Here is a 15,739-nt window from a genome sequence, read left to right as displayed (position 1 = left end):
GTTGTAATTTCACACCCTGGTGATGGTTGGTTAATGTATCTAGTTATCTAAAAGAAGGGCACTGAGTTTTACCAAGAAGTCACAAAACACAGGGGAGCACTTTCAAAAGGAAAGGGGGTAAAAATAAAACAATATAGAATAATGCTATCTTAAAACATTAGCAAAAACCCCAACTGCTTAAAAACATGTTGCTAGAGGTGTGTTTTAAGAAGTGATTTATGGTACTGACTAGTATGGAGTTCATAGCTTTCTGACATTTTCATTCATGCTCCATATCGACCTCTGAGGTTGTTTTATATGTGTGTAATGTCTCTTCGATACATACTGGACTGCACTTTGCGTTAAGCTACTCCATTTAGTGCTCTGAAAAACACGACTGTTTGCTAAATGTAATGCTTTTACTCTCAAATCTTTTTCAATGTCACAGTGCCCTCGCAGAAAATGACTTGTTCGACATTTTTTCTGTCCCATCTTGTGTGGGAGCGACTGCTCAACAATCACACTTACTCTCTGAAATTGAATTCATGCTGTTGGAAACCAGCCGATTCTCCACAAGAGCTGCTATTACCTGAGTACATTTATTTCTGCCCCCCTCCCCCCCAACCCCATTTTCATTATTTGGATTATGAGGAAATTGGCATTGGAGAAGTTAGGTCAGCTGCTCCGCCTTGTTCTTTTTGATTATGATGTCTGGCAGGTAAGATTAGAAGAGAAATTTAATCAGGGTGTCTTGCAAAGATTAATAAATAGACAAAGATTGTTTTTTTATTCATCTTCAGAGATTACGGGGTGTGTCAGTGCTCAGCTTACTGCATGATGTTCAGATATTTTGATCCTCTGTTTGAAGCAGTTTATTTCTATAAGCACAGTTTAATTAAGTTCCATAACTTAAAAGGGATGTGAAACACTGAAGTGTGTTTTTGATCTGTTAACTATCCATGTGTGTAGAGTTGCAAGGATTGGTGATATTATCAGTTAGTCGCCAGCTATCAAATTAATCACCAACTATTTTGATATTCAGTTAATCGTTTTGAGTCATTTTTAAGAAGAAATTTTCTAAATTCTCTGACTCCAGGCTCTCCAATGTGAATATTCTCTGGTTTCTTTAGTCAGTGACAGTAAACTAAATATCCTTGGCTTGTGGACCGTTGGTTGGAACAAAACAAGACATTGAAGGACATTGCCTTGGGCTGTGGGAAATTGTGATCAGCATTTTTCATCATGTTCTGACATTTTATGGACCAAACAACTAATTGAAAACAAAAGAACCAGATTAATCAATAATGGAAATAATTGTTTTCGTTGCAGCTTTATACATCTTTGAGTTAGATGACAGTAAAATTAGTTGTAATCTTCTCCTAGTAGTGCACACGTTGACCTACCTATGTTTTTAGTGCTAAATCGACTGTTTCCTCTTTTTCCAAATCAGTCGTTGGATATGTGATCCCTCTCCTACTTTTACTTTTAAGTGCATTTAGGCCAACCATAAATTCGGATTGGGTAACATTCTGTTATTACAAAAGTAGGCTAAACTTGATTTTTTTTTTTTTTTTATCATCATGGGAGAAAGTTGCATTGGCACTGTGTTGGCGCTTTATCATCCCTTCTGATCAAGGACGCTGTGGATCAGGTAGACTTTGATAACAATAGCAGGCTATTGTGTGCACTGATGCTCTTCACAGGATGCTATTTTTAGCGCTGTCTGCCATTGTGGCCAGATGGTCAGTCAGGTAGCTCGAACAAAAGTTCACCAGGCCAAACAACAAAGTAATGATACTGATCCACTCTTACAAAACAAGTCCAGTTTTTCAGAACATTTCCTCTCAGGATGCTGCAGTGTATATTTTTAACTAACTTTTTAGCTGTGCAAAAATTAAATTTGTTGACATCTGAACTGAACACAATATATATATACCTTAAAATACACTTCATACTCAACACCACTGATTTGAGCATTGCTAATAACCTAGAGCTTTTTACAAGATCAGTTTGACATGAAAGAAATTAAAAACTAGGGTTTCCAAGACCCTTAGGTTTGTAGACATGTCTCAGTGTATCTGAAGAAGTCTTGTTTTTCTCTCCCTGTTTGTTACAGGACAAGAAGAAATACCTGGACATCATCCACAGCTATATGGAGGTCCACGGCACAGTGCACGGCACCAGCACTGTGCACCTGCCCAGCTATGTGAAGAACCACGGCATCCTGAGTGGCCGCGACTTGCAGTTCCTCCTCCGAGAAACCAAGGTGAGACATCTCAGCCTCGCCCGAGCCTCGATGAACCTCTCACACACTATTAATACAGTTAACACAACTTAACACTGAGTTGAAAAAAATCTGTTCACAATTGAAAGGCCAAGAGTTTAAGGCAAATGTATGTCACTCAGTAGATGACTATGAAAGCCACAAACTGTCTCAAAGATTTTTTTACTTTCTCCACAAACCATAGCCTCTTTTAAATACCAACGCCTAGAGCTGCTGCTTGGAGGATTCAAGTGATAGGTTGTTCACGAATGAGCCAATTATTCTGAATAGGGGTTTGATAGAAAGCAGTGAATAGAGAGGCAGCGAGAAATAAGATATTTGGGGCAAATGTGATGCGTTTTATTATGATAGGAAGAAACAGGATTGCCCAGATATGACTGAATTACAAAAGAAAATGTTAGGTTAGGGTATTTATATGTTCCATATTCAAAGTCGGCTCATTTGCTGTCATCAGACATTCAAGGTTTAAGTTTTGAAACAGTTCAGTTCATCAGCATAATCTAAATGATCCGTTAGGAAGATCAACATTTGATGTTTGTAGAGATGTTGGGAAAACCAAAAATCCCGCTGAACAAAGAGACACTTGGGTGACAAAAGAGCGCGAGCAGAGGCAAAACATCCAGCTCTCCTGAAAGAGCCTTGAGCAGAGAGCCTGTGGTTTTCATCAGTCTGTCCTCAGTCCAACCCTCCACCAAGGCACTTCTCCATTCATGTCGTGACTTGTCCCTTCTTCTCACAACTCAGCCACTCTTCATTCACAGAGACAAGGACACAGCAACAAAGACTGTACAGACACTGCTGTGTAACATGGACATGGAGCTGTCTGAAAGAGGCCTCATATCACTGTCACTAGCTTTAACAAAAAGGAAGAACGCGACATTTTTTATTCATCTCAGTGGCAAAGAGAGCTGGAATTTAAAGGCGCTGATGGCATGTAATGTAAGAACTTGGGTGTGTTGTGGATGTGGCCCTGAATAATTCAAGCAGCACTTGCGAATATGAACTTACTTTAACCAAGATGTTGTCAAGACGTACACGCTGAGACGCAACTTAAAGCGCTCATGCAGGGTGTCTGCAGGTCTACAAACACTGAATGTATGAGTTCTTCATTTCCATGTAAACACCACATTTTCTTCAGCCATCTTTAATTTCTTTTTGTCATAAGTAGTCAGGCTCTTCTGCATGAAAATCGAGGCCTCCTCCAGATAGCTCTATGTTTCTGATGTTAGAAAACTTTAAACATACCACAGAACCTAGTACTTTCTTTATACTGACGTGCTACACTTAACCTGTTGGGAAGACGCCTGGTAGAGATTAACCTAATTTACACTTAATCTCATATTCTACATTTACACGCACACAAGAAAGCAGATTATTGATTTAAGCATCTATAGAGAAAAATCCACAAAATCCTTGGACTTACTAAGTCTTTGTTCAGACTACAGGCAAATCAGATTTGTTTCTCAAATCAGGTCTTTAAGACAGACTGTTAGCACTGTGATTTGCAAGTGATCAGATCAGATTACGGTGTAGAGACATCACCATCCTGTCTGAATGGATCGCTGTGGTAATGACATAGACGTGAAACTGCTGCTGACGTGGTATTCCAACATGGAAGCAGGAGAAAGGGTGCCTCGTGTGACGCAAAACACAGTTTGAAATCCGATTGAGTGGTCAGAGTGTCTGGACTGAGACACAACTGTAGAAATCCAATTGGAATTGCATTTCATGTGGTGTCCAGACTTGATCAAAATCAATCTGGATACAATGTGGATATGCCAAAAAAAAAACAGTTGGGATGGCAGTCTGAAGAGGGACTAACTGTCCCAAGTTCAGCATAAAAAGTCCTGGTTCAATTTATTCCAGCAGCAGCTGTTATCTAAGCTACAGGAGGTGCTGCAGTTCTTTTAGATCATGTAGTCAATAACCAACCATATTCCCACCTAAAACTGACTTCAGCACAAGACAGGATATGTTGTGCTTAACCTTTACACCTTTTTTGTCATAATGTGTGTGCTGCACTTGCCAAAGCAAATTTTAAAAATGTACAAACAAGATTTAGCTTGTGGCAATGCAGTTGTGGTGGTAATAACAACAAACAACTAATTAATCAGTGGATGGATTTGATTGATTTGATTTATTTAGGGAAATACAACCTGATCTCCCCACATTTTTTCCATTGGTAAAGTCTGATATTTCTCTGGAGCTGTACATCAATACTGCATTGCAGATTAGGGCATGGGAGCTGCTGTTCGCTCACACTCACAGCAACAGCAGCGAATGCTCACCCGTGGAAATGCAGCTGCCCAGGGGCACATGTGGAACATATATGAATGCAGTCAACATCGCGTGGACCTGCAGTCCCTGCTCAAGTGAAAACTGTGGCTGTTGCTGGTGTTGGTCGGCCTGTTGGCTCCGGTCTTTTTCCCCTTCTGAAGAAGATGAAAGTAAAGTTTGATTTCCTGAGCGTCTGAAACCAGACGCTCTCCTGCTGGCCTGCTTCAAACAACAACTTTGAAAAAGAAACCAGGGAGGGAGGAGATACAGAGAGAGACATCAAGCTAGTGTTGGAGAGGAGTAGAAAGTGCATGAAAGAGGCCTAGATCATTCAGGGAGTGATAGAAGGAGTAGGAGATGGTTAGAGGTAGAGAATGATATATATAGAGAGAGAGAGTGGGAGACTGAATTGAGAGGGAATAGAGAGAAAAAGAGAAAGACATGGAGCCAGAGTTTTAGGACAGAAAAAGACAGAGAGAGGGAGACTTATATACCTTGGTATTATTCATGGTTCTGTGTGGAACTCAGAGGGGAACGGCCAATTAAATCCCACAAAACCCCACCAGTTTAGCCACGCTGTTGTTTATGAGCTAACAAGAAAAACAGGAGGCGTTGGAGCCACGAGTTTCCTCGTTACTTAAACAACACATTTACTGTACCTGCAAACAGACTGCCTGAGCTAATTGGCCCCTTGGGGTTTACAACCACAGGCTGGGTGTACAGTCAAAATGCTCTCTGCACCGAGGCTCTTCTGTGAAGGGGAAGATGTCACCTTTGACGTCTCGGACTTTTGATTTCGTCTCAGACAAATTTCCGAGAGAGAACTCTGACGTGTGCGCTGGTTATCAGGAAAAAGACAGCATCAGTGATCAAACCGCTGATAGACAGCTGTGGCAAAGCTCATCATGCGATAGGCTGCGCTAACCCCGATGACGAAGAGTCAGAGGTTTCTCACTTCCTCTCTTCCTGTCTCTCACTTTGTCTCTCTCACTTTGTCTCTTCCAACATCTTTCTGCCTCTCTTCTTTTCTAATTGCCTCTCACTGGGTCTGCCTAAGCCTTGCTCTCTCTCTCTCTCTCTCTCTCTCTCTCCCTCCCACCCACACCCACTCAAGTATATCAACCTGCACTGCATGAATCACTTGAGTATTTAAAAAGTGGAAGTTGTTCATTTCCCTTCAAAGAAATGTTCCGATTTTCGATCTTAATTTGTTTATTATTTTCGTCAGCATAACACCAATCCAGCGAACCCAGGCAGTTACATTTACACGTGACAAACGTAAAATGGAGCCACCTGCTCGCTTAACCGTTTTGTGCTTCAGTGCTCTGTCTAAAACTACTCTTGTAAAAATGCAGGAATGGTAGCACTCCCAAAAAATTGATTTTTATTGGCTTCCAAGAAATAAAAGGGTCAGTTTATCAACCAGAAAACACCAGATGCCAAGTGTTTAGAACAGAAAATGAAAAAGCTTTCAAGAAATGTGTTTGAATCACCATTGTTTTACATCAGTCAGCAACAGATTTTATACCTTACATTAAAATGTCCAGTGCATTACCACATCATTTTGCAAGTCTTGTCCTATTTTTTTTTTTTTAATAATTTAGATTAGAAGATTAGAATTGTTGTTTTAAATTTGAGCAAAGGGGATTTATATTGAGCAGTTGTGTCATTCACTGACCCTGCATCAGTGTGGGTTTTGACATGTGATTGGTGGAACACTGGTACATGCAAACTGACCTTGACGTACAGGAATCGATGCTGCCATATAGTTCTGTTTGTGCTTTCCACTGAGGACACAGTGTCTTCTCATAAAGTGCACCGATGAAGTGAATGCAAAGTGAAAGCTGTTGATTTTCCTTATTAGAACGATACCAAACACAGAGGAGACGTGGAAAAGAAAAGCAGACGGGTTGGAGGAAGCTTTTTTTTCTCAATTGAGATGTGGATTGTGCAAATCAGGCTGCATATCCCTGATATTTTGTGCATCCATTGTGCATCCAAATTCAAATGACAAAGCTAAGTTTGTGCAGTTTATTCCAAATTGGGCACATGATTCATTTCCTTGTCTTTATCCGTCTCTTCATCCATCCATTCCAGTTCCATTCAGTGAGTCCAGCAGCTTCAGCACTAGCGCAGAATAACACTACACTCCCTCCAAACCATAGTAGCTCCCTCTCTCTCTCTCTGACTCTTCCTCCCTCTTCATCCCCTCCCCTCCTCTTTGCTCCCTATAAATAGTGGTTGACTGTTTCCTCAGCGCCCAGGAGCTTCTGCAGACACACGCTCATGTGTAGAGACATAAACAGTGAGCTCTGCTGCCACCTGTTGGCCACAAAGTAGTCAGACTTCCTTACACGGCAGTTGGAATCCATAAGTCATCAGACCACCTACGCTTTGGGTTTGATGGAGTTTAGATGGAAGCTTTTTGAACCAATCATAACTCAAAACACAGGTCATATTTATTACAGCATCGGCAGATGTGTGTGGTACAGCTTGGGAATGTGTGTGTATTTGTGTGTGTGTGTGTGTGTGTGTGTGTGTGTGTGTGTGTGTGTGTGTGTATGAGAGAGAGAGAGAGAGACAGAGAGAGAGAGTGAGAGTCATCAGTCCAGCAGTGTGAGGAGGACCTGAAGAGGCTTTCTGTTCTTTTCCTATGGACACACACACACACACACACACACACACACACACACACACACACGCAAGGCCACTCACAGACTAACCATTGTAGCCAGCTCAGGCCATCCAATAAATGAGCACTAGCCCTAATTGTGCCTTCTCTCCCCCTCTTTCTCTCTCTCACTCACTTTCTCTCTCTCTCACACACACACACACACACACACGCACACACACACACTCGATTACTGAGTCACGCTCGGCGGACAAGCCACCTCTGGTTATGGCATGCGTCGGCGGCCTCGCAAATATTTGCTTTGCCTGTCTCGAAGAATGAGCTTGTTATTAGACCCGCCTCCAGCCCTGTCTATATATGCGTGTGAGTTTGGGAGTGTTTGACTTCTCTACTGTATGTGCATTCAAAATTAGCATTTTTATTTGTGTTTTTTTTTTCCTCCCAACCTTTGGCATGTTTTAAATAGCCCTCTTTGTGTGCATGTGATTGTGTGTATGTGTGCCTGTCCATGGGTAGTGTATGTTTATATGTGCTTGTCCCTCTGTTGCTGGATACATACTAAAATTGCAGATGGAGTAATTCAAAGTAACACAGTATTACTTCCACAGATACATTTATAAAAGACAGGCTGAACCATTGATCATCTGTCTGCTTTTTGAAGAGCATTAACGCTGTATGCTAGATTTTTATTTAAAAAAAAAAAAAATCTACACAGGCTACCATGTGTTTCCTCTTCCCAAACTTGTCGCTGCCTGTGGAATGAGTAAACCCTGTAAAAATTAATGGTGCAGCGTGGAACAGAAGGGGAAAGCAGTCATAGAGCGAGTTCACACTCGAAAAAACAACGTCGTAGCTGCATTTTGTGCTCAGAGTGAAAAGGTGGGGTTGCATCTGTAGCTGCAATAAACGCCACAATCAGCTAACTTTTAGCAGATCAGCTAACATTGCGGGCTATTTTGATTGTTGTAAACAATCAACTACATACATAAAATGTAAAAAATCCCTGCCACTGCTTCTTTGGTCAGATTATGAAAAAGATTTCTCAGGTCATATGCTATTAGACAACATCCTGTGTTCATTTTCTATCAGTCTTCTCACTGTTGTCCTTTGTTAGCACTTTAAAACCACAGAATCCTGTCACCCACAGCAGTGTTTGCAGCACTGTTGCACAGTGTGTCCAAACTGCAGTAGCATCGCAGTGTAATCGTTTGAGAGGAGGGTTTCTACCTTTCCCTCTTTCATGATGATTCCTCTTATATTTTATTCTGTTTCTTCAACTTGGAGTGAAAGATGACGGTAATTTGGAATATATGCTTGCAGACTAAATTTTAGCAGAAGATGAAGAGAGAGAGCAGATTTTTCCCCTGAATTTGAATAGTGGGTGAACTGTGTATAGATGTGCTGGCAGTTCACAATCCACATATAGTGGGACTCTTCATCACCTGAATGTACACAACCTGCAGAATCCTCCAGAACTGCAAGGATGAATGTGCCCTCCAGCTTACACCCATTTGAAAACATCACTCAACTGTGAACTCATTTTTGAGATTAATGGATTTGGTTGCTGCTGTTGTTTCCTCTCCCACACAGCTGTTTGTGGGTCTGTCCTTCCCCTATGAGGGTCCCGCCCCCCTGGAGGCCATAGCCAATGGCTGCGCATTCCTCAACCCCAAGTTCAATCCGCCCAAGAGCAGCAAGAACACCGATTTCTTCAAGGGCAAGCCCACTCTGAGAGAGGTGAGAGATCAGGATCTGTCCAGTAGCTCTCAGTGTGATTCTGCTGACATCATCAGTATACACAAGTTTGTGTGTGTGTGTTTCAGCCACTCGCTGATCTTTCCTTTCATCTCCTCTCCTTTTCTATATTCTTCTGTCTCCAGCTGACCTCTCAACATCCCTACGCTGAGGTCTACATCGGTCAGCCTCATGTTTGGACCGTGGACATTGAAAACTCTGCCGAGGTGGAGAGAGCCATCCGCTCCATCCTCAGCCAGAAGGTAACTGTGGAGGAAACATGCCTGATGACATTTAGAAAAGCGATTTAGATCCCATTCGATGTTTCCCGGGTGATTGAATTGTGTTCAGAACAAGACAAAAAGAAGAAAGTGTAAATGAAGTCAAGATCATATAAAAGACAGAATAAAGTGAACCCTCCTTTATAAGTTGTTTGAAAGACACCAATCTAATATCAGACCAGCATGTTCTCAGTGTCAAACCTATTTATATCTTGACTAAACAAAATAAAGACAGCTTTTTATTGAGTCGGCCACAAAGTCCCTTGTTATCAGTTTAAACTCGCCGAGAGACAGCAGCTCTTTCAGCTAAATCATTTTCACAGCGAGGTCCATGTAGAGGGAGCGGAATGCATTAGGACGCTTTGACTAATTCATTTGTGACTTTGGGGACAGATAACAACTCTGTCTTGTCTTAACCGCTACCCCATCTCCGCAGACAGCCACGCCAGAATTGATAACACTCCAATGCCGTGGCACAGGCCAGCTGTCTGTGGCTGCACGCCTGCCGAGCTGAGACACACACAAGCTGGGTGTTAGTGTTGTCATGACGTGTTTGATGCCAGTTACCGAATTAGAAAGGATAAATCAAAATGTCAGTTGCAAGAAAATAAACAGGAAAAAAGGTAAGAAATTACAAGGAAATGGTTAGAAAAGTAGCTAAAAATGACCATAAAATCACCAGACAACTGGCAAGAACTACCAAAATTCAACAGAAACCTCCTGTAAAAAGTAAAAAAAAAATAAAAAGTGGGTAAAATAAAACCTTTAAAACTTGTTAGACAGCTTGTTCATCTTTTGGACCTACATGTATCTATTCATGGTATAATGCAAGGACCCCCAAAATACTTTTTTTTTTTTCCCCTTGGGCGACACTGCCCGTTGTTGTTAATAGTAAGCAATAAAAACTTGCTAAATATTTATTAGTACCTCAGATATTGAAATGTGTGTGTGTTTCTTCCTGAGACCTGTTTATTTGCTTCAACTCGGCTGATCTAAACACATACGATGCACTTTATAGTTTTATAGTTTTATAGTTCACTTACATTGCAGACATCAGTACACAGCATCAGAAAGACAGGCTGCTTCCATTTAACATTCAAGCAAGTCTTTTAAATTTATCAAAAAATTTGAATATGAATAAGACATTCCCATCAGCTGATTTGAAGTGAATAAATAGGCTTCCTAAATGTCAGGACAAAAGCCTTCCAATAACTGATTGTTACTGCGGAGATTATTATTCTTTTGTGTCAGCTTATTTTAATCATATTTCAAACTTCATTTGAGGATGAAAACGAAGAAATGCACTTGATTCTGTTTTCACACTCTCACTATCGGACATTCATCAATGAGGGGCTCCTTACACACGCATGCCTGATACGTCTGGTCAGGTTGTGGTGGACAGACATTTCAGAAAGACACTTTTGACCTGCTGTTCCCTGAGAATCAAACCGTTTCCACTCCCGTTTCTAACAGGATGCGTCATGTTTGAAGGCATTCTTGAGCAGAAACACAATATGAGAGAGTGACGGCGTGTGGAAAACAGAGGGACAGATGGATTCCTGTCCTTGTTGCCGTCCAGAGTCCATGCATATTTAAAGTTGGTGGCCTGGACCTCGTGTTGAGCTGTGCCCCGCCAAGCGGGTCGGCACAATGGGTTTGTTCATGGGACGAGCCTGCAGAGCCTCATATGCTTTGTGAGCCGTGGTGGGCTGCAGCCTACCAGGCTCCGGCTTGGCTTTCACACCCTCCCTCCCGCCCCCGCTTCCCCTTCTCCCCCCCTCCTCCTCCTCATCTTCCTCAGCACACAGTGATATTCAGAAAGCACCAGCACAACAATGGCTTCAGTTGTTGGCCCGTCCCGTTTGAAGTTTTCCTCCGCAAATGAGAATGTTTGGAGAACTGGGCTGACAACACTCGAAAGACGCTGATTACAAAGAGCTGACAGCAGGCTTATGTTTCAGCAGGCCCAGCTCACTGCTGCTGGAAGACGTGTGTGCATGCATACACACACACAAACCAGCTCAATGGCCTCCAGTGACTCTTCTCTGACAAGTGTGTGTGTGTGTGTGTGTGTGTTCTCAGATTGAGCCCTACCTGCCCTACGAGTTCACCTGCGAGGGGATGCTGCAAAGAGTCAATGCCTTCATTGAGAACCAGGTACCAGCTGGACATTTATCACCAGGAAAAGAGCCTGGAAAGGACAAAAGCAGTGGGACAAGAGATGACATTGTTTTTTTGTTATTGTTAATCAATTATTTTGAGAACTCAATGCCAGACGTGCACAAATATTTCACTTATAAAAGCTTTGGATAAAAGCTCATCAGAGCCTAACAGTTAAACTGAGATGTGATGATTACTGAAAAAAATGAAACCCAAACCCCCTCTTGAAGACCGATCTATGAATTTATTGCCCTCTGGTGGTGAATTGTAGGAAGTGTAGCAACTTTGGCAGGTTAGTGACAGCAGATAGAAAGCAAAAAAAAAAAAAAAAAGAAATAGAAAAGTCACATTTTCACTTTGGAACAAGTAGCTGATTACTTCAGAGACCAGGAAGTGTGTTTTGAAAGCCAGAAATCTCAGCAGCTGGCCAAGTCCTATCTGAGTCATATTCATATTGGTCAGCAGCTCTGTCCGCCCTGCACATGTATTATGTGGTAGAAAGCAGAAAAAATGTACGTCATTTTTTGCCAGTTAGACCCATGAGCAGCCAGGCTGCAGAGCCTCTGTTCTGACGCTGTGTCATGTGCTGTGGTGTCGCTCAGGACTTCTGCCACGGCCAGGTGATGTGGCCTCCCCTCAGCGCCCTGCAGGTCCGCCTGGCTGAACCCGGCCGCTCCTGCAAGCAGGTCTGTCAGGAGGACCAGCTCATCTGTGAGCCCTCCTTCTTCCAGCACCTCAACAAGGACAAGGACCTGGCCAGGTGGGTTAGGCTCATAATGGACACACATCATGCACACAAACCAGATTTACAATAACACACAACAGTTCCACTGAATGTAGAGATGATAATCAGTGAATATTGGTATATTGTTAGATTAGATCACAGGGGGAAACAAAACAAGGTTTGTCATAAGTGTTGAGACAAATGTACTAACATACTATGATAATAATTACAAAAAAAGCTAATTCAGTCCAATTTAGTAAAATAGTAAAAAATAAAAAATAAAAGCAATGAGCTGAAACATCAAGCAAAAGTAAAGTTTGCTTAGAATTAAAACAGTTTAACAGCCATTTGTAATTATTGTAAGGATCATTATGCATAGCAGTGGAACTGACTGTTAACAGGGTTAAAGTGCCACAGTGCAGCTAATATTAAATTTCTCTGGTAATGGAGCCCCCTTTTTCTAAATCAATGCTGTCCTTTAGCCAACAGGGGGCGCTACAGCACAGACATGAGCTCCCTCTCTTGCCATTTATGAGAGGTTTTAAGTTATCTGCCATCTGCAGTAGCAAGTTATTACCACTGGGGGTGCACTTTGTTTTGATGTTAATGCTGATAAAGGTGACATTAGCTCTGTGTGTGTGTGTGTGTGTGTGTGGCCCTCACTTCTCTCTCATTCTTTCTCTCTCTTCATGTTTCTCCCTCTAACATCAAATTTCAAATGTGCAGGATAAGAATATTTGCATTTCCGAGATAGTGACAAGAACATGATCACTATGGATTCAAAAAGCATTAGTCAAGCAGAAGTGATATGAAATGATGTGTGTGGATAACGTCTCTGTGTGTGTGTGTGTGTGTGTGTGTGTGTGTCAGGTTCGGTGTGGACTGTCAGACGGTGGAGTCGAGCGCTGACACGGTGGTGCCGGCCTACAGCGAGACGCGTCACCACTGCATCTTCCAGTCCGACCTGCTGCTGTTCAGCTGCGCCGGCGCCCACCCGACGCTGCGGCGCATCTGCCCCTGCCGCGACTACATGAAGGGCCAGGTGGCACTGTGCAAAGGCTGCTTATAGCACGGACGCACGGGCTGACGGGCGGGCCGGGGGCCGGAGGGGGAGGAGGAGGAGGAGCGGGCGCCGCCGGGGGTCGGGCTGCAGCCGGGCCGCTTCAGACTGAAAGAGGCGCCGAGTACAAATCGACGTGTGCACGCGTGTGTGTGTCCATGGCGTGGACACACACTCGTTCAAAGGACTCCAGGGCCTTGTGGTGGAACTGATGCACACACACACACACACACACACACACACACACACTCCTGCAACACGCTCCACACCTGCATCCCGCCCGCTGGCCTCCAGTCTGGGAAGCTGTGTGGACTCACAAACAGACGGAGCCGTGTTTGGAATCTCGCCGTTTGCTTCGTGCGGCGCGGCCGAGCGCCCGTCAGCCCGCAGGGTCCCGGGACACGCCGCTCTTTGTTGTGCGAGCACCTCGCTGTCGGTCCGCATGTCAGTGTCGTGTCTGAATTACTTGAATCAAAAGAAAAAAGGGAGCCGTCGTAGATTTAGAGATCTCAGCCGCCGAGCTCTCTGCTGCCACCGGTGGCCACCGGCGGTACTGCAGCCCAGAGCACTGTGTGTGTCTGTCTCCAGGCTCACGGGACAAAAAGGGACCAAGGAGGCAGCAGACTGAGACTGAGGTGACGCTCCCTGCACCCGCGCCCCCTCCATCCGCCCCGCTCAGCCACAGGACTCTTTCATCTTTGATTTTAGGTAGGTTTGCACTGGACTGGCACGCCCCAAGGCCCGAATCCCCACTGCACACACACACACACACACACACACACTCACACACAGGCCTACCAGACGGCGGCTGAAGAAGAAACCAGTTTTACACTGTAAGCGTCTCGTCGCTCTCCGCCGGGACGCGGGGGCGGCGAGGGCGGATCCGTCATGTAGATATCTAGATTTTTATTCTGGGAGTTTTATCGTCGCCTGTAAGTGCTCATCGCCCCCCCCACACACCACCTCACCCCCACCCCGCCCCTGTAAAAGACAGCCGCAAAACACACCAAACCAGTCACCGCCATGGTAGCTTTTTCCTTTGATTTCTCACTTTACGTCGTGCATTAACTCCACGGGGCGCACATGGTTTCCGTTTCTGTTGAGGAGGAGCGAGCGTGTGTGCAACAGGCCAGTAAAAGAATTATAAGCTTTTTTTTTTTCTTTTCTTTTCTTTTTTTTTTCCAGCCTTATTTAATGTTGTGGCACCGTCCTGTACGAGGAGCGCCCCAGGAGGAGACGCCGAGGGGGTTTAGGGCCGGGCTCAGCTCATCTCGCCAGATACTCGTCTCCATCGCTTATCGAGGCGTTTGTCTTTGTCTGTATGTTCGCTAGATATACAGGAGGCTTTAAAAAAAAAAAATTAAAATCGAAAATAAAAAAAAACAGGTTCACGTACATTTCCCATCTGTGCGCCGGTCCTCTCGAGCTGTACTGTAAAGTGGTCGCGACACAACATCGCCAAACACGCCACACCCCGCCCACTCCCATCCCCTCCTTTCAGTTGTTTGGATCATTCTTAGGATCTTAATTTGCCTGCAGATTTCCCAAGAGAAAAAAAAAATCTGTTTTAAGATGGAAAAAAAAGAAAATTAGTAGTTTTTGTGGTGAATGGAAAAAAAAACTGCACTATGTTAATCTATTTACAGAGGTTTAACGAGATGATATTAGTAACACTGTATATTGTTCATATGGGTTTTAAATTTTTCTTTTTTTATTTATTTTGTATACAAATCTTTTATCTCTGTGTTCTGCTGGAAACAAATCCTTTGTTTTTTATTTATAGGAGGGGTGTCTTTTATTTCCTTTTATAGATTTTATTTATGGAGAGTAATTTAAAAAAGAAAAAAAGCATTTAAAATAAATGAGTAAAAGCGAGCGTGCTTTTATTCGGGCGTACGGCCGACAGGGAAGCGCTTTGTTCCTGCGGAGCCGCCGGCGGTGATGACAGGAGGGGAGAGAAGAGCAAACCCTGACACAGGTCTCCAACCGGACTGGGAAAAACCAGAGCCCAGAAACAGCTTTTTGTCATGTCTTCTGATCCATGCACAGCATAACTCAGCCCACGATCCTGCAAGAAGGTTCCTCTCTTGAGCAAAGACGGAAGAAGTTGCGATTTTTCCTCTAAAATCTCTCACTCTGCTTGACATTCTCTTATTAATTGGAACTATTTGGTCTTAAAAATGCTTGGATTTGGGCTTTAAAAGTAAAATTACAATGTGCGATTTGGGCTTCTTTAAAAAAAAAAAAAAAAAAAAAGTGGTTTCTCCCACACTGGGTTTCGTTTTAAGCCGAGCTTTGTGATTCAGGTCGGCCCCCGGTCTCCAGTTTCCGAGGCCGAGTCAGCTTGGACGTCCTGTGGCGCAGCGACAGGGGATCATTGTGATCGTCGGGCTCCTCAGCCCACCTGCCCGCTTGTCGCCGGTGACAAAACCAGCCCAAACAGTCACTGTGGCAGGACGTTAGAGAGCAGAGCGTTCAGAGCTGAGTCGCCACCAGATCTCCTGGAGGTCACGAACACACCGTCTGAGGCCTCTGGAGGTCAGTAAACACACATGGATCCCCACCAGTCTGCTCTCAGCAAGGAGCTCTTTACTGACGCAAAGGACCA

The 15,739-nt window shown here is 43.7% G+C and overlaps 1 protein-coding gene across 1 annotated transcript in view; it reads left to right on the top strand.

The window, feature by feature from the left end:
- The window catches only part of mgat5 (alpha-1,6-mannosylglycoprotein 6-beta-N-acetylglucosaminyltransferase), a 107,725-nt gene extending 92,307 nt beyond the window's left edge, over positions 1–15,418 (top strand). Inside the window, exons 12-17 of the mRNA XM_030069887.1 lie at positions 2,096–2,245; positions 8,763–8,909; positions 9,053–9,169; positions 11,270–11,344; positions 11,950–12,107; positions 12,942–15,418. Coding sequence (XP_029925747.1) covers positions 2,096–2,245; positions 8,763–8,909; positions 9,053–9,169; positions 11,270–11,344; positions 11,950–12,107; positions 12,942–13,140 — 846 coding nt within the window. The 3' untranslated portion in view covers positions 13,141–15,418. The remainder of the gene's footprint in view (positions 1–2,095; positions 2,246–8,762; positions 8,910–9,052; positions 9,170–11,269; positions 11,345–11,949; positions 12,108–12,941) is intronic.
- The last annotated feature ends 321 nt before the right edge of the window (positions 15,419–15,739 follow it).

Source organism: Myripristis murdjan, chromosome 2 (assembly GCF_902150065.1).
Source record: "Myripristis murdjan chromosome 2, fMyrMur1.1, whole genome shotgun sequence".
Lineage (NCBI taxonomy): Eukaryota > Metazoa > Chordata > Actinopteri > Holocentriformes > Holocentridae > Myripristis > Myripristis murdjan.
This window is presented reverse-complemented; position numbering and strand designations above follow the sequence as displayed.